Source organism: Ceratotherium simum, chromosome 3, assembly GCF_057802395.1.
Source record: "Ceratotherium simum simum isolate JZ-2026a chromosome 3, ASM5780239v1, whole genome shotgun sequence".
NCBI classification, from domain to species: Eukaryota; Metazoa; Chordata; class Mammalia; order Perissodactyla; family Rhinocerotidae; genus Ceratotherium; species Ceratotherium simum.
Genome location: NC_141902.1, coordinates 15,394,980 through 15,417,826, shown reverse-complemented (window position 1 = coordinate 15,417,826; position 22,847 = coordinate 15,394,980). Strand labels below are relative to the sequence as shown.

Genomic DNA, 22,847 nt, shown 5'->3' with positions numbered 1-22,847 from the left:
CAGGAACAGTGAGCTAGGGAAGTTCATTTCTTCCTATAAAGCAAAGGTCTCCAGCAAATATGTCTGATGCCATTCTTTGCGATCTACTTTTATCTCATTTTCAGTAATGGGAATAAGTTGAGAGTCCTGAGGAAAAACAACTCAGCCATTCACTATTGTGCCAATCTCCTAATTTTTCTGGTATCTTGCCAGCTAATAAACAGAGAAGGTATGCTTTCAAATTCTATGATTTCTTTCATTATTTGATATTGACAGACTGGCGATTGCTTTATGATTTAGCCTACTAATAATGATTGAGTTCGCTCTTTCAACTCATACACATGACTTCTAATTTTAAGTTCATTTAATAACCTTAAACACATGAAAAACAAATAGAATGAGCTGATAATTCTGCACAGTAAAATGCACTTCACATATTTAGCTCTCATGCTGTGGAATAACTCCACAATGTCAAGTAGCACACAATTAGTAAAACTGTAGGGGGAGGAAAAGGAGTGTTTTGATCCTGAAGAATTTTGATCCTAATCAGATTGAAATTTCAACATTCTTGTAGTGCTTAATATCTTCAATCACACACACAAAAATCAAACTGATGCCAATGTCAGGTTTTGCATTCTGTGACTGAAATAAAATGCTAAAATATACAAATGCATCTCGCTTTGTACAATAAACATTAGCATCATTATAAAGTAAGATTGAGTCTAAAATTGTGTGATGGAATGTCTGATGTTTACCTAATTCTCAAACCAAAGCCAGCCCAGTAACAAAATGACAGAGCATGTAATAAGTCTTGGTTGTGTAAACACTGGAAGAAAAGGCAAAAAGCCAGCACAGCATCTTGCTTGTCCAAAGCCCTAGGCTATTACTGAAGGATGCCTCAACTGTGTCTTCTTGGCAGGAGAAGGTCATGGTGACATAGAATCAGCTCAAGAATAAGATAGAATTCTAAAACAAAGGGATGGTTAAAAAATAAACCACATTAACTATTTAGCTTTTCTTCCTAGAGCTATTGGCACAATTCCTGGTTCTGTCCGTGAAAGACAGGTTTTAGTCGTCTGATCATATTTCTGGTATTTTGATTATCTGTCTTATGCTCCAGTTTATGGATAAAACTTAAGAAAAAAAGACTCAATAGTCTTTGATAACTCAAAATGCTATCTTTATCACATATCTTTTTCCTAGCATAGGCATCTGTAAATGCATAGATGAATTTGTCTCTGGAATGAGCAAAGTAAAAGGGAATCTCAGCTGCACCAGGATTTGACAACTCAAATAAATTGAAGCAACAACTTTGGACCATCTACTCTCCCTCCAGCTTAACACGAGACGCCTGATAGTTCACTGGGTTGCAACATAAAAAATCACATTATCTATACCAACATGGTGGGTTAGTGAAATTATACTGGGATTCTAAAACCAAGGGAATTTCACACTGTGACTCAAAGACCTCTGATTTTTTTCTTTAAGCCACCTCACTGGAGTCATTGAACCAAATTTCATTGATTCTTCAGGCCAAATTGACCAAATCGACATTTCGAGGTTTGAATTTTAAATCACTCATATTAGCAATCATTTGAGCTTCTTTGCATATCACCTTCCACTTCTCCATTGCTCAGGAGGTACCGACCTCCAGACGACCAGTCATGTCCCCCTAGAGTTGCACTCTCCAGTCACCTGGAGCATCTGTGTCACTCTTGAATCATGAGAGAGGCTTCAGCACAACCATTTACTACTCCCCCTCTGCCTGTGGCCCAAAAAGTAGAAGGGCGAACCACGACTGCTCAACCAAACAAAGAAATATGCTTTGCATTTCTCTTTCGTCCCTTTTAATCCAGCCTTTTGTCTGTAGAAGATGCTGAATTTGTCTTGAGATACCCCGAGGGTTCTTCCTGGGTCAAATCAACCACAAGTCTCCAAAACCTGGCAAGAGTGGCCTGAGGGAAAACTTCCTCTCCCTTTATAATGTTGTTCTACACCAGCAAGGCTCAAGGCTCTGGAGCTGTGGGTCTTGAGAGAAGAGGAGCCAGAGAGTGTAGAAGTGATGGCGGGTTTCCCCTCCTAGGACATACCCAGGACAAGGAAGCTCTGCAAGAGTTTTTTCAGCAAGAGAGGACTTCCAGCCTATCTATGAGATCACGTAGAGTTAAAAAGCATGGCCTGCCCAAAATATTTGGGAGGTGTTAAAAAAAAAAATACAGTAGCCTAAGTGTTTATTTCTTAATTACAAAATTCTATACTTCCTAGCAAAACTAATCTGCAGCTACCTGGCATAATGCATTCCATGCTGTTTTGCATCAATAACCCCTACACTTGCTCCTGAAGGCATCTCATCGCCAAATGCAAGCTGACTGCTTAATGCAGGACTAATTAGTATATCCCCTTCCAGTCTGCAGGCCCTCCATTGTAATTCCTTCCCAGCTCATTTTTTTCCACAACAGAGCATCAATCAAAGTAAGTGCCCTGCCTGCCTAGGAAACACAAGATGTCCTCCATGCATTTGTCATCTGCCACACAAACAAAGGGGGGATTTAATTGTTGATTTGGGTATGCAGCCGCTGCACACAGTAAAGGAAGCTGCGAGGGAAGGAAGAAGGGAAGGCATCAAGTCTGATGGGTGGGCCAAATGTGAAAGCAGGGGGGGTGCTCTTCTATTTTCTGATCTTAGCCTTTTTCAGGGGTGAGTCTTCAGGGATTTAGCTGCAACCTGATCATTGGCTGGACTTTTACCCAAAGCAAATGAGTTTTTCCTCTTCTTCCATATGAATATGAAAATTCCCGTGGAAGGAAATGCATGTAATAGCTACCATGTCTGACTTTTTTCAGAAGCCAAGTCAGCCTACCTTGTGTGCCTGTCCATTAACTAAAAAAACTGTTACATGAAGACAAAATAGGAGCCGGCCCCGTGGCTTAGCGGTTAAGTGCGCGCGCTCCGCTACTGGCGGCCTGGGTTCGGATCCTGGGCGCACACTGACGCACTGCTGCTCAGGCCATGCTGAGGCCACGTCCCACATACAGCAACTAGAAGGATGTGCAACTATGACATACAACTATCTACTGGGGCTTTGGGGGGAAAAAAAAAAGGAGGAGGATTGGTAATAGATGTTAGCTCAGAGCCGGTCTTCGTCAGCAAAAAGAGGAGGATTGGCATGGATGTTAGCTCAGGGCTGATCTTCCTCGAGGAAAAAAAAAAAAAAGTTGATATTGGAAATAAAGAGAGAAAACATTAAAAAAAAAGACAAAGCCAGAATTTTACACAGGAGTGAATTAGTATTATTATTTTACGTCTTTTTTTTTTTTTTTTTTGGCGAGTGCTGATTCTGGCTTTTCAAGTCCGAGGGCTGGCAAACACAGAGAACAGAGACCAGCAAGGGCCTAAGGACCAGCCGAGTGGCTCTGCCACACTGCTACACTGCTCTATAGAAATGCAGAGTTTCTACGCCCAGACTCACGGAATCCGAATCTGCCGTGAACAGATCCCTAGCTGACTGGCATTCATGTGGCAGTTCGAGAAGTACTGACTGTACTAGAATTTAGAAGGCATTGTTTTACACGGAGTAAAAGTAAATACAAATCGACTAACGATCTTAAAGACTTCATTTTCCTCTCCAATTGGATGAATTGTATTAATAGCAGCAAACTATGAGTAGGGAATTGGCTCCGAGGGTATCTCACTCAGTGTTCAAATGGAATGAGTATGTGATTACTTGATAGATTATTTCTTTACAAAGATGTAAAGTTTCAAATATCAGTAGAGTTAAAGAGTAGTAATAGTCAACTTGTAAACAAAAGGAAGTCTAGTTTTTTCCTCAGATTAATATTTTTCTGTGGACTTCATTGCATGTGTGAATATGAACAGTACTATTTTCCCTGTTCAAGTTCATCTAACATTTGTGGTGCAAAGCTTTGTGGTATTGCTATAAGGTTTCAAAAATAACTAAGCTATGGTCTCTACCTTCAAGGAGCTTACATACTAGTAGAGAAGATAGATGAAAACAGCCAGTTTTGAAAAGGTGGCATAAAATGAGGACTATTAAGATGTATAAACAAAACACAGAAACCTCAGGGGTGGGGGCAACCAAGAGAGGGTGGAGAAGTCCCAGAGAGGCACGTTTTCCCTGGACCTTGACAGAAGATGGCAAGAAGCCAGGATGGTGGGAGGTACGGTGGGTGAAAAGGGCTTCCAGGCTTAGAAGACCAAACGATAGCTCACGGAATACAAAAACACATGATCTTCTCTCTCTGCCCAGAGAGGAAGCCAGAACTGTGATTTGACCTCTAGATCCTAATATGATTCTAACATGGATTCTTGGGCTTTTCCTTATTACTATTTCAGTTAGTATCTGCTTTTATCATCATAAAAAGAAACACCTGACATTTGAGAGAAAATAACCCATTGCTCTTATAAAATATAATCAGGAAAAAACCAAACAATACTTCAAAATCATCCATTTTAATGTAAATCAATTAACCTTAATAAAATCAATTCCATTACTTCTTATAATGGCATCTTTTCTTAATTTTATATAAACTATATTTTTTAAAAATACTTTTCTTGAAACATTGGTTTAATGACACACCGCATATCTTAAAAAACCTCAAACTTCTTTTTTACACAAATGAGCAGAATAGGATTTAATATGCCTATGTGGTTAGTATAAAATGTTTTTTCCATAAATATAGGGTTAACTAAGGATGAGGTTACTTGAACCTCTTTATGAACTCCCACATCCTCTCTGGCTTCCTAGAATTTTCGGTGGGGCATATCAGCTCGAATGCATCTGGTCTATGTATCTATCTAATGTTTTTGGTTCATCAGAAAACCCAAGTAAAAGTGACTTAAACTTTCTCTATAATTGTCTTAACTTTCTCTTCATGATCAAAAGACAGCAGTAGCACCGCCAGTCATCAGTTCTTCACAGGACAACGTCCGAGGTCAGGAATGGCTCAGCCTCTATTTTGTGTTCATTTTTGCAAGAACAGAAAATATTCCCAGACGCCCCCCAGTAGAAAGAAGCCCCCTTATGTCTCATTGTCCAGCATTTCATGAAATACCCAAGCCTAAGCCACACACTGGCAAGGGATGGAATTACCATGGCTGGTTTAAACAGTAGAAGCTTTTGCCCCTGGGCCTTGAGAGGAGATCATCAAACATAAAATCCCAAGTGCAAGTTCTGTCATCCAGAAGGAAGTGGCAGAAGACCTCTTCAGCGGACAGTCCACCATGACTGCTACATGGGAGGATCTGTAACGTTTTCACAATAAAGTACTTGGATTTCTGAAAATCTACAGAACAGGTAAACAAATAGAATTTGTCTGGGCTCCTTTAAATATTCCTGATTTTACAGAACACTAGTTTTTGCATATCTATGCCTCACCACTTCTGTATTTCTTGTTAAAGATGTCTAGTGGACTTAATGAAATGACCGCATCCAGAAATGCAGGGTCCACCAGAGACACACAATAAATGAGTGTAAGGACCACCTCATCCATTTTGCCTTTTTAAAGATTTTATTTATTTTATTTTTCCCCCCAAAGCCCCAGTAGATAGTTGTATGTCATAGCTGCACATCCTTCTGTTGCTGTATGTGGGACTCGGCCTCAGGATGGACGGAGAAGTGGTGCCTCGATGCGCACCCGGGATCCGAACCCGGGCCACCAGCATCGCAGCGCGCGCACTTAACCACCAAGCCACAGGGCCGGCCCCATTTTGCCTTTTTATAGTTCACTCTACATCCCAGCCTAACCTCCCCCACACTCCAACTACTCTTCATTTTTAAAGGGAGGAGGAGAATTCACCCAGACCAGGTGAGAATCCTGTGTTTTCACAGGCCTATATACCACTTTCCATAACAGTTATCCCTGTGATCAATTTATTAGTGAAAATGACTGATAAGCATCTGTCTCCCATTCGAAGGTAAATAGAGATAAATCCTTATTTTCAGAATGAAGAAAACTTTTTCAACAATTTCCCACAGAAGAGAGACTCCCCCCTCATCCAGTCACTAGCAAGGGACATGGAATTGCTGTCACTGAGACTAATACAGGAGGGCAGGCCCGTGACTGATATCCTGCTCACTTTGATATCCCCCAGCCTGGCACAGAGTAGGCACTCAAAAAAATATTTCTTGAATGGGTGAATAAATCCACCATTTTCCTCATTTCTTAGCCATAAATCTTTCTTAATTCCATGCTGAAGAATTCACTGCTTCCTTCTATATAGCAAATCCCCACAAAAAAAGAAGAAGAAGAAGGTGTAGGGGCTAAGAAATCCTCTGTCCTTACCTATTTTAGATCAAGAAGGGCGGGAATGAGTGGTACTGAAATTCCCAGGTTAGACTGAAAACAGCTTGAAAAAAATCTGAAATCTCAATGTCACTAGTGCCAACAATTACTTTGATTCTTCCTGTCCTAGAACATGATACCATCAGTGTTTAAAAGCCTTGGTCTCCAGTTTGGTACATTATCATGAAGAAAAGGGAAATTTATTTTTTAAACTTAACAAATTGACATGTTCTAAATCAATGAAAAGTTTTCTGCATGATTCAATATTAACAGTTAATAAAAATCTATCAATTGGCGGTGGTATAGAAAAAAACCTCTTCTGAGGTTATTAATCACACAGATAGCAATTCAAGCAGGGCCTGTCATTAGTGTATTAGGGGGAAAATCCATAGATGATGCATAGGCATTCAGAGAACATCCACAGGTCTTCTGTCCTTAAGCTCGTAACTCACATTAAGTATCAAATATCATTAAACTTTACCAAATATTGCTTGGCACATAGATTTACAAAAAAACTAAAAACCAATTTGTGGATGCCTGCTATTTAAGACATCTAGCTCACTAATTGCAAAATCTATAGGAAAGTCTGCACAGCATCAAAGCCTTCGTTGATCCTGTGAGCAGTTCTAAATGAAAAACTGTCTCTATTGAGAGTAAATAAAGCACTTAATGCAGAGTTTCTGGCTCTAATGCTATTTCTCCTGTGGGTTTTGAAAATGACCTTCCTGTAAGCATCAAGGACGGTAACTTTTTAGATAAAGAAACTTGTTCTTGTTTTAAGTTTATGTCAGGTTCATTCCCCTATAGCCCACGGTTTTCAAAAGCAGAGGAAAAAGTAATCCAGAATTTAAAAAAAAAAAAAAAAAAAAGTCCTGTTTCCAGAATGAAGTTCCCTGTCAGCCTGCCTTGGGCCTTAGGTGGAGAAGCAGAGATTAAAGAGTCAGTATTCTTTTTCATGTTTCATCTGCCAGTTTTGTGAATGTAGAAAGAGAACCGGTGGCTACCAGCTGTGGTATTAAGGAGAAAGTGTGATTCTAGCACGCCCTCCTTCCTTACACACACACACTCCACATTAGTGAATTCAAAAATAATTTTCGAGTTTCTGGCAGCAGGGCCTGCTCTCTGTTCTCTGCAGCCACCAAGAAAGGTACCTCCAAGGAGGGGTGAATGGCGGCAGATGCGTCCTCCTGTCGCCGTGATGATAATGAAGCCCTTTGTCCAGCTGTATGAATGTGAAGTGTGAAATCTCCGCTGACCTCACCATTTCCTATTTATTCTATACTTACCTGAATATGCCAAGTATTGCCACTTTTTAATGCATATGCAAACCACTAAAATGTCCTTTTGTGAGCCACTTTGCTAAAAGGCTGCTTTTGATATGTGTTCTTCATCTCCTCTTCAAACTGAATTAGACTATTCCCTTCTTTTTAAGACACAAGTAACTCACTATTTAGAATCTTTGGCTTTGATTTTGTCGAACAGCCCAACAGGAAGAGACCATGTTCCCTTTTTTTCTCCATATTTCTGAAGGCAAACTTGTACTGATTTGTTTTGATTTACTAACAGAATTATGTTCCCGCCACAGACACAGGCTTCCTTTATGTCCTTTCAATCATCAGTCTATTTCTGTGGACCAAGTTTTCCCAAGGAAAACTGAAATCCCTCTGTTGGCCGCTGTGTGCAGAGCCATGGATGTGTGCTTCAGCAAAAGGGGTCATCAGATTTGGGGGGACAGTAGTTATTCTTTCTAAGCAGGACATTTCCTGTATGCCTACCACTCAAACCAAGAGACCAGGTGACATTTTTAAAAGATATTCAATAAGACTGAGCCTCTAGTCTTTTGGGGGCAAAATGTGTGTTTGATGTAAAAGGTCACGTGTTCTAAAATGTAAGCTCTCTGCAATTTTCTTTTGATTGAACTGTATTTGCTACTCCCTCCACAGTTAGGGGTGGGTGATGTTTTGACGCTAATAGCCAAAAATTGTCAAATGAGCTGAACTGGAACAGTTCAACCAGGAGGATTTAAATCTCTTTGTCTCTATTGTTGTCTTCTCACAAATGTGGGGTCACCTCTGTCCTCTGAAGTGCACAGTTTGTACACTCAAAGGCACCGTTATTTTGGAAAGTGGAGTGGTACTGATGACAGCTTCTTGGTTTTCCTCAGAGCAATAGCAACCAAAAGCAATTGGTTACACCCTAGACTTCAGAGTGGAAAGGAACAAGTTCCCGTGTGGTAGCAGAGGCGTTCACAATTACGCCCGGGACCATTCGAGATTGTAAGTGAACCCGGGAAAAACGTACGCATCCTCCCTATGTCTTCATGTTTACCCTGTCAAATCTAAGAAAAGCCCATTTGAATGTTTTGAGATCCTTACATGGAAACTAATTCCTATAGCACAACTTTAAAGACATAATTCTAGAGATGTTATGATGTGATCAGTGAATTCAGTGAGGGACACACAGGCTGCTCTACCAAAAGTTTTTGATGGCAAAAAGTAAACTTTGGGATAAACCAAAGAGAAGATGCCAGGGTATGTGCTGAAGGTACTCAGACCACATTAGGGCATAAGACTAAAAAGTATGATCCACGTAGATATTTTCTCTCTCTCTCTCTGCTTCCTCTCATTATAGTTTGAGCACATTGTTAGGAATTTACTCCTGGGCTCATTGGTTTGATGATGATTCTCTATCTCTTTTCAAGGGACAATTAACCATTTTTTAAGGACTTCCATATGAAGTAACTTACATCATGCTTCTTTCTGTTTTTCCCCACAGAAGGGATTTTGTGAAATAGACTGACACAAACATTCTCTCATTTCTCGCCATTATCTAAAGCTAAAACTCAAATATCAAAACAACAGCCACTGGATTAAAGAGAATTGGAAAAGTTTTTGTGTTTTTCAAGTTGTCTAATTTATTACAAACTAAAAATCTCTTTCAAACTGGCACCAAGGTGGCTTTTCTTCTTGAGCTGATTAGGACCACATGAGCTCAGGAAAAGCTGTCAGATCCTGCCTCTGGCACAGCTGGAGTGATCCAGCTGATTTGCCAGTATGATTTTTTTTTTTTTTAAGAAAGAAACTTCATCCCAAAGTCATAAATTTATATTCTGGAGCCCCAAGCAAAATTATTTCTTATTCATTTTAAAAGAAGCAAAATTCTATTGTGACCTCTTTCATGGGACTCCTGACAAGCAAAAGCAACCAGGGTGATATTTTGATCAACATCTGGTACTCTAGTGAGAGCTAACTCAGTGCCTTCTCTCTGTCTAGATTCCCGCTGGCACACGGGGGTGTCATTCAGGAAACACTCATCCTCAGGAAACAGTCATGATCTAAGACCATGCTAGAATGTTTACCTTTTAGAATTCTGTTTGTCAGGCTGGCCCAGGGCAAACTGATGGATTAGGTCAAACTTGTCTTCTTCAGCTGACCATGAAGGGCTCCCATCTCTGCCCTGTGGTGTTCACCACCGTAAGGTAAGGCATTCAAGTAGCCACCTGATGCCCCAGGGAACCCCTGAGGGGCTTCCTTCCTTGCCAGTCCTTTCTCAACCACTTCCTCACATTGAAACTTACCCGGCCCGCCTCTCCTTCACTTAGGTCTCCTCTCTTTGCGAGATGGCCCTTGGCCTGGGTGATAAAGAAGGCTGTATTAGTATATTCATGGCCCTAATAAATTTGTATGTATTTTCTCATGAAACACAGATGCACTTAATCAGACCCAGAGTCATACTGCCTTAACTCAAAAAGATGACACCGTCATACCTGTCTGAGTAAACAAGCCTTCCAGCCCCCTTCACAGCACATAACGTGGAGCCCACCCAGGAGGCAGATGTTTTTCTGGCTATGCATTTCAGAATTGAGATTTTGGTTTTTTGTTGTTTGTTTTTAAATAAGAGAAAGGAAGGGGGGGTGATCTTTACATTGATTCTGCAAATTCTAATTTGACTTTATAAGTCCTTTCTCACATTGCCCCTTTCTATGCACTGTATCCTGGGGATAATTTCTTTTTTTTTTTAATTTTGCCTGCCTTTGGTCAAATTCTGGTCCAGAATCCCCAGCCAGTCTGGGCTGATCTGCCCCACCATCTCAGTGTTTTCTTCATGGGATTCCAGAAAGGGGCTTCTTAGTCTCTTTGCCTTTGTTAAAAATACTAGACCTATTTGAAATTATTCCTTATTCCAGATACACAGCAGATAGAATTATATACCAACCACTGATCGGGGTGCTCTAAGTTTTCTCTGTGAAAATAGTGGGCAGAATTTCATAACCCATCGTTCCTCTATTAATAGTTAACCAGTTTGAGAGGATCTGAATAAAAGCACATCTTGGTGCATGAAACAACGGTTTGACAGAAGAGCTGTACGGCAGTGTCAGTATTTTACTGCTCTCAGCTTCACCACGCAGTTTTGTAGCCTGGGAAGCCATGCATGCAGAATGGCAGAACTTACAATCGCCGACAAAAGGCGAGGACAATGCTACCTGTGGAGCCTCGCCGCTGAGAGAAGATGACAGTTCCGGGCCTTGAAAAGAGCCTAAACTGTTGAATAGTTTCAGAATAGAACTTGCCACTATTTGAAGCCCTCATCAAAGCAAGGCGTTTTCAGGCAACTGTTAAGACATAATTATTAAATTTTACAACCATCCATTTAGCGTATTGTGAGAGAAAGGGAGAAAAGCACCAAAGTTTGTATGTCTATGGATATAACATGTGGAGGTTTGATTTTTGATCACTTTCGGAGCCAGGAAGAGGGGCTCAGACGCGACGGGAAGAGCTTCGCAGCCTTAAACACGGCTCTTTTCCAAAGTGACTTCCCTTTACCCATCCACACCCCCCACCAAAAAAAATCAAAATGTACTTCATGAAACCATTGTCTATGAAGCACTTATTAGCCGTAATTAAATGGACAATATGAATTTACTACGTCTTTAGGACTCTGGCTTGTTCTGGTTTAGAGCAAGATGATTAATGCAAATACATATTACTTGAGATAACCATTTAGCAGCTAATTTAGCCAAATTTATTACAGCAGTTAGAGGTTTTTCATTTTAGCAGACGGAGACAAGGACATGCCAAAAGTGGGCGACGTGGACGAGTGCACACTGCCCCCTAGTGGCCACCCAGCTGGCGCGCTCTTGGGGGTGTGGTGTGGCTGCAATCCATAGCCAAGTCTTAACAGCAGGTTCTGCACGTTTCCGGTATCCTTTTAAACCATTCCCATCCATAGCACTTTATTTCAGGGGATGATTTACTGCACTTTCCCCTTTTACTAGCTCAGGAGTACCCAGATACAAATCAAATCAATTTCACCTTGGCAAGATTTTGGTTAAAGTATCATTTTTAACATCTGCATTTTAAAGCTCTCTTTCAGTGGGTATTTAATGGCACCGTTTCATGTTACTGATTGTTTTTACTTGTTCCTTCATTTTGGGCCATATTTCAGAGTCTGTGTGGAGCTGTCACTCTGTTTGGCTCCAGCCAAGTCAATTCTGTGCCTCCCTGAGGCCAGTGTTTCTCTCTGACTTGGTTGGGGGATTTATTTTGTTCCAACATTCAGTCTCATCAGAATTTCCCCTGACTGACCCATGTAAATTTAGTTCATACATGGACTATAGATTCCATTAGACAAGATCAAAAGAAACAGACGTATAAGGACGCCGGTTGATAACTGCTAGCACTGAGGGGAATGATCAAAGACGGGGGCTGAAGCATCTTCAGAGCCATTCAAATATCCAGAATCTCAAAGAGGTCCACCTCGAAGCGATGAATAAATCACATACAGATTTGCCTTTGTGACCATCTGACGTCCGGCCCATTGACAATATCCACACCGCATTAGGTGTCCTGTGAGTCAAAAAGATTTGTATTCCTTGTATTCTTTCTTTCACACCATGGCTGCCCAAGACGGAACAGAGTCTTAGTACAAATGCTAGTAACCCGCTCCGCTCCACTGATTTGTTGATTTCATTTGTCTTACTAATGGCACCCTCCATTAAGCGTACAGAGGGGCACCCTGGCTTGGTGCAGGACCTTGCCTTTCTAAGCTTGAGGTTTTGCAGAGCTGATAATCATTTGGTCCCAGTCTTAATACACAGTGCCTTCTGTTTTGGTTTTTTTTTTCCCCAGTGCTGAATAAGGGCCAGTGTGTGACGAAGTACTATCGTTGGATGCAGAAGAATGGAGGATATATTTGGATACAGTCTAGTGCCACCATAGCTATTAATGCCAAGAACGCCAATGAGAAGAATATCATCTGGGTGAATTATCTTCTTAGGTACATTTTCTGATTCTTTTTCATTTCTGTCTCAGTTATAAAATATGCAGCCCAATGGTTAACAGCTGGCATGTTGTATTACCTTTTGACGGTATCTGGTGTGGAATTATGTGGAAATTCTGCTTTTCTTCCCACAAGATTCAAAGAAATGTGAAAAGAGCAAAGCTGTGTTGGAAGGGACTTCCAGGGCAGATTCACAAAATTTTTTATACTTCTTGGTCTGTCAGCCATTTGGGCAGCTCTGCAGAAGTTGCTTTGGTTTTCCCACAGATGTTCAGGCCAGAAAAAGAATACAGGCTTTTGCCTACAGTTTACACATTCAGAAAGCACCTCCTTCTCCCTCCCACACACACTCCTACCCACGCACTCCAATCCTTGTGAAAATGAAGCAAAAGGGGATGGGGAAGAAGTGGCGGGGACATTATATTCCTCCTGGACTCCATCCCTTTGAAGCCCTCAGCATATTATATAGGGTTTGACTCCCTAGGTATTAAAGTTTTGGTAAGCAAAGTGAGTTGCTTTGCCAGAACTGAGACAATATCAGTATAAAAATGAAGGAAATCTTCTTTCGCCTGCTCTTTGATCTCAGGCAAGTTTTAGTGCTGTTTTAATATGTCCTCAAATTTATATCCATAACTGTGACCAAGCTCAACAGCTTCCTAAATTCTAGTGTGCAACACCATTTCTCTCTCCTTCCTTACTTTCTGCCCTTGGATTCAAACTAGAAAAAAAGCAACCAAGACCAACAGCCTGGGTGGTCTGAGTTTGGGGGCAAGCTTTCCGGGAGGCTCTCCACCAGTCCTGTCATGAAGCTATCCGAATGTTCGGTCTGGCTCTCTCTCACCACTGCCATTCCAGTTTTTGGCTTCCTTAGTCTAAAGCCACCAAGCAAGGCCCACATGTGGTCTGAGTAGGAAAACTTCTAATAGGTCTTATGAATGGAAGTTGTTGCCCTTTGGCTGGTAATCTAGACCGGGAGTACCTGACTCCCATTTTTCTTGGAGACAGCCAAATGGAGCTGAGACGCTGACAGCCATGGCTCATCAGCATGGCCCTTCAGAGTGTGTTCACACGCATTGGTGATGACTTGATGGCATGAATGGGCTTGCTACCAATAGTGTATCAATCAGACTCTAATGATTATTGCTCTAGAGAGGGCCTTAATGTGCACCACTTAAAAGAGTCTTCATTTATCTACTTTCTTTTTCCTTTTTGACCTCTTCTACTCCACGTTAATTCTCTCTAAAGGTAAAAGTATGTGTATTTAATGTGGCTTCCTCCAAGGCCTGATTTTCATGCAAACTATCCCCTGCGTTTGTAATATGCTTAAGATGGGTTCTGATATCAAGAAATCCTTTTACATAGAAGTTTAGGGAACAGTGGCTATATGTAATGCAGAAGGTTATAAAAACTCACATGCCAAAGAGGAAATAGCAGAAGGTATTGTGGCATTGACGTTCTTTTGCTAGGCAAAAATGGTGTTGTGCCAGGGAGACTCATTATTGTTAAAAATTAGACGTTGGTAACAGACACACCATAGACAAGAAAATGTCTGTATACCAGGTCGATGTACCTAGAGTATTAAAGTAATCTATATGGCTGTTACTCCCATTCAAGGAGATTTGTTCTTATCTGGATCTTTCTTACTCCTCATCAGCCTCACGACTTCCTGCTCTGCCCCGAGATGGAGGGAGTGAGAAGGGTTAAGGAGAGGTCAGTCCATGCAGCTTTAGGTCAACACTATTGGTCCAGCCTAGGATCACATGGTACAAGCACATGAGTGTTTGGTGATTCTAGTCCATCTAATTCCATACGGAGAGGAAGGAAGCAGTTTGGGTACCAAAGACCAGTCTTCAGGCTCGAGAGCCTCAATCTCAGATGTGCTGGACCTGTTTCAGCTGACCCAAAGACTCACTCTGTTCAATAATAAAAGACTTAAGTTGGGTGGCAAGTGACTTGTGAACCCCATGGCATCTGGACCAAAGGAGACTAAGATCGATGGGCTTTAGCAGAGGGAACTCTACCAAGTCTGCCCCTCCTTGGTATCACTTCTATAGGCCAGAGCTCTAGTAAGAAGAGGACTTGGCCTTGGCAAAATAGCAACATTGAAGTTTGTTTCTCTTTCCCACATTCTTGTCCTTTGTTCTCCCCTGAGCAATATAGCCATGCTCCCTCTTTCTGCCCAGAATCCCTCACTTCTGGGCCCCATCCATGCTTGTCTGTCTCCATTCTGAAATTACTGCTCCCCAGTCTTCTTCCTATCCCCTCATAATGCTCAGTAGACTTAGAGGCTCTTAGAGATTCAGAGACTGCATAAGTGCTAAGGCGACCTTCCCACCACTAGTCTCATCTGATTATCTAGAGAAAGCTCTGCTGCTGAAGCTAATTCACACTAAGGTGTAAATGCCTGATAATCCATCTTAGTGAATTAACCCTCCCAGGGCCATCTGCAGTTTTAGAGTAGTCACTGAACACTGACTCTTTAACATAGGAATTTCACTAGAGATTAGCAATGAGTCAGTAATCACCTCTGGCTAGTCTCTGGTTGGCTAGCCATCATGGAAGGATAGAAGAGGCATTTTCCATTTTGAGGCAGGAGGCCTTCCTTGTGCCTTCAGATTGCAGTAGTCTATATGGCTCCTACATCAGGCCAGCCTTGGAGTGGCATTTCTAGAAGACAGCTAACTCAAACTGACCAAACACACTCTCTTTTCCAGAAAAGGCTTGTTTCTAAATTAAAAATAGAACAAAAATGAAGCACGTTTGTGCAAATGGGGTTAGATCCATTCTGTTAGGGTCTCTTTCACACCGGGACTCTCCCCACTGCAATCAGATTTCCAGCTAACAAGCCACAGGTGTACACCACATGAGCAGATGAAAATGTGATTGTAATGGGTGTGTTGACAGTTCGGTAGCCATAATCTACGCATCCCAAGGTGCACCTGTGCATCTGTCAGATCGTTAGGCGCTGAGGGCTCTGCCCCCCGCCCCCAGTACCCTTGGTACCATCTGAACAGCTGAGAAGCTCCATCAAGGGGCCAAGACAAGGATACTGAGGCAATGGACTCATTAGGAGCCCAGACGAAGATAGGGCCCACCAGGAGGTATGGGGGTGAATTGTTGAGAGTACTTCTCATCCTCCCTCCCTCCAGGTGTTGCACTGGGAGGAATGTCAAGCAGCACAGTTCCCTGGCCCCCAGTGGTACCTGATTATTTAAAAGCTTTTTAGTGGCTTTCCTGTGGCATTTGGGTATTCAATCATTGTAGCAGGGTGCACCTGTACCCAGCATAGGAAATCCAGGCTTCTATAAAAGTCCGTGATGAGCTGAGAAATGATTTCATGCTTAGTCTTTTAAACTCTCTAAACTCCAAAAGTTGGGGGCAAGGAAGTGGGAAGAAGATGGTCAAAAGCAAACTGTACAGAATGGGTGTGTGCATTCCTGATGGATGCCTCCCTCCACAGCAACCCCGAGTACAAGGACACGCCCATGGACATCGCGCAGCTCCCCCACCTGCCCGAGAAGACGTCAGAATCCTCGGAGACCTCCGACTCCGAATCAGACTCTAAAGACACCTCAGGTATTACAGGTATTACTACTTCTCCATGTTCTGCAGCTTCCCAGACACGAGGGGCTGGGCCACAGCCAGAGGGCCACGGTCAGAGCAGAGCCACCAGTCAAGTTTTATAGGGAGACATATGTCACATCAAGTTATCACTGTCTCTCTCTGCATACATATGTACATATACTTATATACCATCACATACATGTGTACACACACATATGTGTGTATATATACATACAATACATACATATACATATACATATGTGGCGGCATATACTTATATATGTGGTGGTGTATAAATATATACATATATCCATATATGTATGCTGTCGTATATACTTATATACATGTAGATATAGGTATATTGTGGTATATAAACATATGTACACAAATATACAGAGAGAGAGAGAGAGTGATCGATTTGGCCATCACTAATGGCAGCCCTCCACGGGCCATACAGAAGGAGCCCTGCCCTAGCCGCATAGGCAGCTCGGGCTCTTTACCGGAAGCAGACAGCAGGGCTCTCTCTGCTGCTCCAAGACAGCCTGTGACTTTGAGCCCCAAATATTCACATCGTCACCAAGCCGGGTTTGGGCCTCTAAAGTGGGATACTTAGCATCGGTAAAAGATTCTCTCAGGTGCTGGACTGTTACTTATTTTCTGAGTCTATGCAGAACAAATCCATGCTTTCCCATTTCTAGTTATTTTGGGAAGTAGACTTGCTGAGTAGTTCTCTGGAGCACAGGAGAGTTAATATAAAAATTTACTTTTCCTCCAATCCCCAATCCCCTTCCACGTATGGAGCCAGGGAGCACACAACTCAGAGAATTTTATAGCTGCAAAAAACCCTAAGCCTCTTCTAACCCAACCTCCTCTGCTATGGAAACGAAGGCCAGAGCAGTTACATGATTTGCCCAAGGATCTAGTCCAGGCTGCCATCCAAAAGCATCACAGCAGAGCCATAAAATCAACATCATCTCTTCTGAGGTTACATTACTGGGAAAATCTCTTCTCCCTAAAACATGCTGGGTGGCTAGGGTTCCCCCACCACCACCTCCCATCCTCAGGGCACCTGCCCTCCAGGCTTGTTAACACACATCCCTCTACTCCAGACACAGGGGCAGGGAGGTAGGCCAGAGGATCTTGATTGTTTTCCTATCTCCTAAATTGCATTTATTTGAAAGTTCTTTACTAGGGCAGAAGTTCTAGAATAGACAGTCTCTGCTCCCTATTTATATAGTATTTGGCAATGGACAAAAAAGACAAAAATTCCCTGCCCCGTGGAGCTTATATTCAAGTTGGGGGAAGAGACAGAAGTAAATAAAAATAAATAAACCATACAGTGAATCAGATGGTGGTAAGTGTTATAGAGAAAAATAAGAATAGTGTGGTTTTCAATAATGAACAAATATTCACCAGTGGAAGGCACAGACCTCTTTAGAAAGTCACCCAGCATACCATCATTTCTCTGTGTCACTAACACCTTATTCCAGGTTATTTACTGACTCCAGTATTTTTGCTGGACTTCTCCAACGTTAACGTGCTTAATTCCTAATTAGGGATCGTCTTGTTCAAATGGGATCTGATTCAGTAGGTGTGAGTGGAAGCCTGGGATTCTGCATTTGTAACAAGCACCCAGGTGATGCCAATGCTGCCGGTCCCTGGACCACACTTTGAGTAAAGGTCCAGCTAATCTAGGCCCTCAAGAGAGAGAGAGAGCCCTGGCTTTAAGTAACCAAGGGGTGGAGAAGCTCGGGGTGGGGCAAGACTCCGCCCCGCCGCGCCCCCCAGCAGGTGAGGGGGCGGTCTGGCCCTGCTAATGTGGTGTCTCCTGTGTCTCCCTCCCCGCCCCCACCCCCGCCACCCGGCCGCCGGCCCCACGCAGAGGACAACGAGAACTCCAAGTCGGACGAGAAGGGGAACCAGTCCGAGAACAGCGAAGACCCGGAGCCCGACCGGAAGAAGTCGGGCAACACGTGCGACAACGACATGAACTGCAACGACGACGGCCACAGCTCCAGCAACCCGGACAGCCGCGACAGCGACGACAGCTTCGAGCACTCGGACTTCGAGCACCCCAAGGCGGGCGAGGCGGGCTTCGGCGCGCTCGGGCCCATGCAGATCAAGGTGGAGCGCTTCGTGGAGAGCGAGTCGGACCTGCGGCTGCAGAACTGCGAGTCGCTCACGTCGGACAGCGCCAAGGACTCGGACAGCGCGGGCGAGGCGGGCGCGCAGGCCTCCAGCAAGCACCAGAAGCGCAAGAAGCGGCGGAAACGGCAGAAGGGCGGCAGCGCCAGCCGCCGGCGCCTGTCCAGCGCCTCGAGCCCCGGCGGCCTGGACGCGGGCCTGGGGGAGCCCCCGCGGCTGCTGTCCTCCCCCAACAGTGCCTCGGTGCTCAAGATCAAGACGGAGATCTCGGAACCCATCAACTTCGACAACGACAGCAGCATCTGGAACTACCCGCCCAACCGGGAGATCTCCAGGAACGAGTCTCCCTACAGCATGACCAAGCCCCCCAGCTCCGAGCACTTCCCGTCCCCGCAGGGCGGCGGCGGCGGCGGCGGCGGCGGCGGCGGCGGCGGCGGGGGCGGGGGGCTGCACGTGGCCATCCCCGACTCGGTCCTCACCCCGCCCGGCGCCGACGGCGCCGCCGCCCGCAAGACTCAGTTCAGCGCCTCGGCCACCGCAGCCCTGGCCCCCGTCACCTCCGACCCGCTGTCGCCCCCCCTCTCGGCGTCCCCGCGGGACAAGCACCCCGGGAGCGGCGGCGGGGGCGGCCCCAGCGCGTCCAACTCCTTGCTGTACACTGGGGACCTGGAGGCGCTGCAGAGGTTGCAGGCGGGCAACGTCGTGCTGCCGCTGGTGCACAGGGTGACCGGGACCCTGGCGGCCACCAGCACGGCCGCGCAGAGGGTCTACACCACGGGCACCATCCGCTACGCGCCCGCCGAGGTGACCCTGGCCATGCAGAGCAACCTGCTGCCCAACGCGCACGCTGTTAACTTCGTGGACGTTAACAGCCCCGGCTTCGGCCTCGACCCCAAGACGCCCATGGAGATGCTCTACCACCACGTGCACCGGCTCAACATGTCGGGACCGTTCGGCGGCGCCGTGAGCGCGGCCAGCCTGACGCAGATGCCCGCCGGCAACGTGTTCACCACGGCCGAGGGACTCTTCTCCACGCTGCCCTTCCCCGTCTACAGCAACGGCATCCACGCGGCACAGACACTGGAGCGCAAGGAGGACTGAGCGCCCCCAGCGCGGGGCGCTTCCGCTCGGGGGAGGCATCGTCGGCGTTTTCGTTTAGACCTTTAATTCTAGCACTTTGAATTCCAGCAGGTCAGCGTCTTCTCTCCACACGACGGTCCCCGTTCCATCCCCTCTTTCTTTAACTTGACTTATTCTTTCCTGTAAAGATATGTTTATTTTTTGCCTTCAGAGGGTCAGAGGACCAGTTGCCTGCCGTTTTGTCTTCTTCTGAGATGTGTGTTGGGTTGTTTTGCTTTCCTTTGCATCTTTATTAAGATGTCTTTAATGTGTATATGCCTCTGCCATAGAATACTCAGTCTTGTGGTCAAGAGATTGCTCAAGTGACAACCATGGGGTTTTCTTCCTAAAGATCTTGATATGATCAAGATTGAAAGAGACAAGCATAAACAATGTGCCCTGTTTGACTAAGTCAAATGAAATGGGGTGGTTTTTTTGTTTTTGTTCCTAATTCCTTTAAAAAAAAATAGGGGGATAGTATTTTAGAATTTTATGCAGAATTTAATTCTCTTTTTATGGTTAAGATTTTAAGATTTTCTTACTTGCACATAAAAATAATTTGGGTTCTTAAACTTAATTTCAGGCCTGTGACTAGAATGTTTTAAAAAAAAAAAAGTTGGACTAAATGTTAATTACTGAAACATTAACTTAATTTTTAAAACCATGGTGCTATCATTTATTAATCTGTATTGTCTTCATACAAAATGCAGCTCCTGGGCTGGGTTTTGGGGAAAACAAAATGTGTTCTGTCCTGGTCTGGAGTCCGTTGCTGCAGTCTCCTTGGTTAGTTAAGACAAAGCCCTCATTAACGTTTGCTGCAGGACTTAAAATTTTTTACCTCCCAACTAACAAACATAGCCTCACATTAAATTTAATGGGTCAGTAAAGCCCTTTTTAAAGGGGCTTTTGGAAAACTCAATCAAACTGATTTGAGGAGGAGTTTAGGTACATACTGTGTTTTGTTGAGCTTTTTTTGTTTGTTTTTTTTTCTTTTTCTCAGTCTAACTGAGGCTAATTTTTGCAACTTCAATAACACTTCGGAGTAAAAGAAGGAAAACAATATTTAACATGTTTTCGACTTTTTTCATTTCTTGCTAAAAAAGGAAGGTTGCATTTTGGGGGACTGATTTGATTTGATGGAGTTTTGTTTTTTTATTTTTTTCCCCCTTTGGTTCTCTTATTTCTAGGTTGAAACCAATAAGGTTTAAAACTAAAGAATGGGTTAATAAGCTTCAAACAGATAACTACAACAGAATACTGCACATTAAGTAAAAAAAAAAAAGAAAAAGAAAAAGAAAAAAATATCCTATTTTGTCTTTGTTGCCAGAAATCAGTGTAGTGTCAGACACTCCAAATGACTGTCAAGTATAAATTCTTCTTCCACTCCATTTTTGGCAGCTGTTTGTTAAGGCATCTAATAACAGATGTGAGAACTGTGATGTGTGCAATGTGTACGTGTCCTTGGCTGTTTCCATCGCAGTTTCCATGTGTGTTTCTATATGCAGTATATACTAAGCTAACGTAGTTGTTTTGTCTTTTGTCTTCTCTGTGCTCGATCTCTAGTCCGGAGTGGTACAGTCCCATTCCTGCAGTCCTAGTGAATCAGTGATTCTTGGGGGTTAGTGATTTTTGTGTGGTGGCCTTCCTCTGTAATGTCCCCCTATGCTGCTTCTACTGTCTGTGAACCTTCCGTTTCCCTTTTTAAAATTCCTGCTGTTGCTTTGCTGATGTATATTCTCCCGACCTCTCCTTTCTTTCCCACCCCCTCTCGCCTCCCCTTTTCCCCTCATCTCTCCTTCCCCCGCTTCTCCAAAATCTTTTTCATTCTCAGAGATAAAAAGACTCTTAACTAGCTCAAGGTTAATGGAGCCATGTTTCCCACAATGGAATTCTGGGTATGACTCTTTCTTCTGGAGTGCAACGCAAGCACTGAAGAAGAATGCTCAGATCTAGTCAATAAATTGATGCCATATCGCCTCAATGGTTCACATTCCCAGAGTCCCTTGTGCTCTACCTAAAAGCAGTGGGTGCTTTTCTTTGGTTTCCTTCCAGGTTGGCTGATGGAGCAATATGTAAAGCAATTACCAGTGAGACAGAAAATTATTTCAAAGGTCAACCAACATTTTTTAAAAACAGAAGGGGATGGGGTAATGGAATATAGAATTGTCATATATATTTGTTTATACGTGCAATGCTAATCTAGTAACTGTCCTTTGAATATCACTGTGTTGAGTGGATTCCTCTAGGACCTTTGATTCCATGAGTTGGACCCAAACCACTGTGGAATACTAACAAAAAGAAGTTAAATGCCACAAATGTTAGTAGTGAGCTTACTTGAAGGATTTAAGTAGGTTTAGAAGGTGAAGAAGGCCAATCAAGAAATTTAAAGATTAATTTTGGAAGCTCTACTCTAGCTATTGAACAATCAAAGGAATGCACCTATCAGCTACAAAGAACAGCTAGACAGCTGTTTTTTTTTTCTTTTATAAATGTTTCTGTGTTGTGTCAAAATGATTTCTGGTGATTTAAACTAACAGATAATCACAGCTGCTGTCTAAATCCATAGTGTTTAAAATTACAAAATGAAAAAAAAAAAAACACTTCATTACCTGTGAAGACTGTGTCTGTGTTTTTAACTATTTCTTGTACAAATATATGAAAACTTTTATGAGGAGACTGGTGCCAAGTAGCTGAATAATGGGGAAAGGGATATTCTGTTCGTAAAAATCTTAGCAGTGTTACCAACTCTACAATATATATATAAAAAAAATTAAAACGTTACAAAGCGACAGCTATGGTACATTTGTTTTGTGTGAAGCTAACCGGACCTAACTTCCTGAGTGCCTGGCTTATTTTGAAACATTTTTTTTCATTGACCATTGATAATGCTGCAAATCAGAAATGTACATACTTCATTTACAACAGGGTTCTTTTTATACTTTTGTAGATTCTCATACATGTCACATACATGGTTGTCTTTATGTAACTTAATTTTTTCATCCGCAGGTGCCATTTTCATAATAAACTTCTCTTGGATTTGTTACTATCTGGCATCATTTCTTTTACATGTAACCATCCTAACTAATGAATGCTGGTAGTATTTGTTTAAGCAGGTACCTTGGTCATTATTCTTGATTTTTTTTTAAAAAAGTTAAAAAAAAAGATGCATCCATATGTTTGCTAGTTTCGGAAAAAAATGCATAGCTTGTGTACCGATGAGGCTGACAAGGCACAGATTAAGATGCTAATCCAAATACTACACCAAATTTGCAACCATCCTAAATTTTCAGCTACCCCAACTCATTGTCATACTGAGCATTATTATGCACATTATCAAAACTGAACAATGGGCCTGCAACATTAACCACTATGGGAAGTGTGCATTTTTTCTTGATTAATGCACAGTAAGTGATGATAGTTTTCATACATTAATCATTTAAAATGCACTCGCTATTTTC

At 43.0% G+C, this 22,847-nt stretch overlaps 1 protein-coding gene across 1 annotated transcript in view; it reads left to right on the top strand.

Annotated features, from left to right (window-relative positions):
• The window catches only part of NPAS3 (neuronal PAS domain protein 3), an 827,327-nt gene extending 804,898 nt beyond the window's left edge, over positions 1-22,429 (top strand). The window contains exons 9-11 of the mRNA XM_087422742.1: positions 12,411-12,558; positions 16,022-16,146; positions 18,008-22,429. Coding sequence (XP_087278868.1) covers positions 12,411-12,558; positions 16,022-16,146; positions 18,008-19,371 — 1,637 coding nt within the window. The 3' untranslated portion in view covers positions 19,372-22,429. The remainder of the gene's footprint in view (positions 1-12,410; positions 12,559-16,021; positions 16,147-18,007) is intronic.
• The last annotated feature ends 418 nt before the right edge of the window (positions 22,430-22,847 follow it).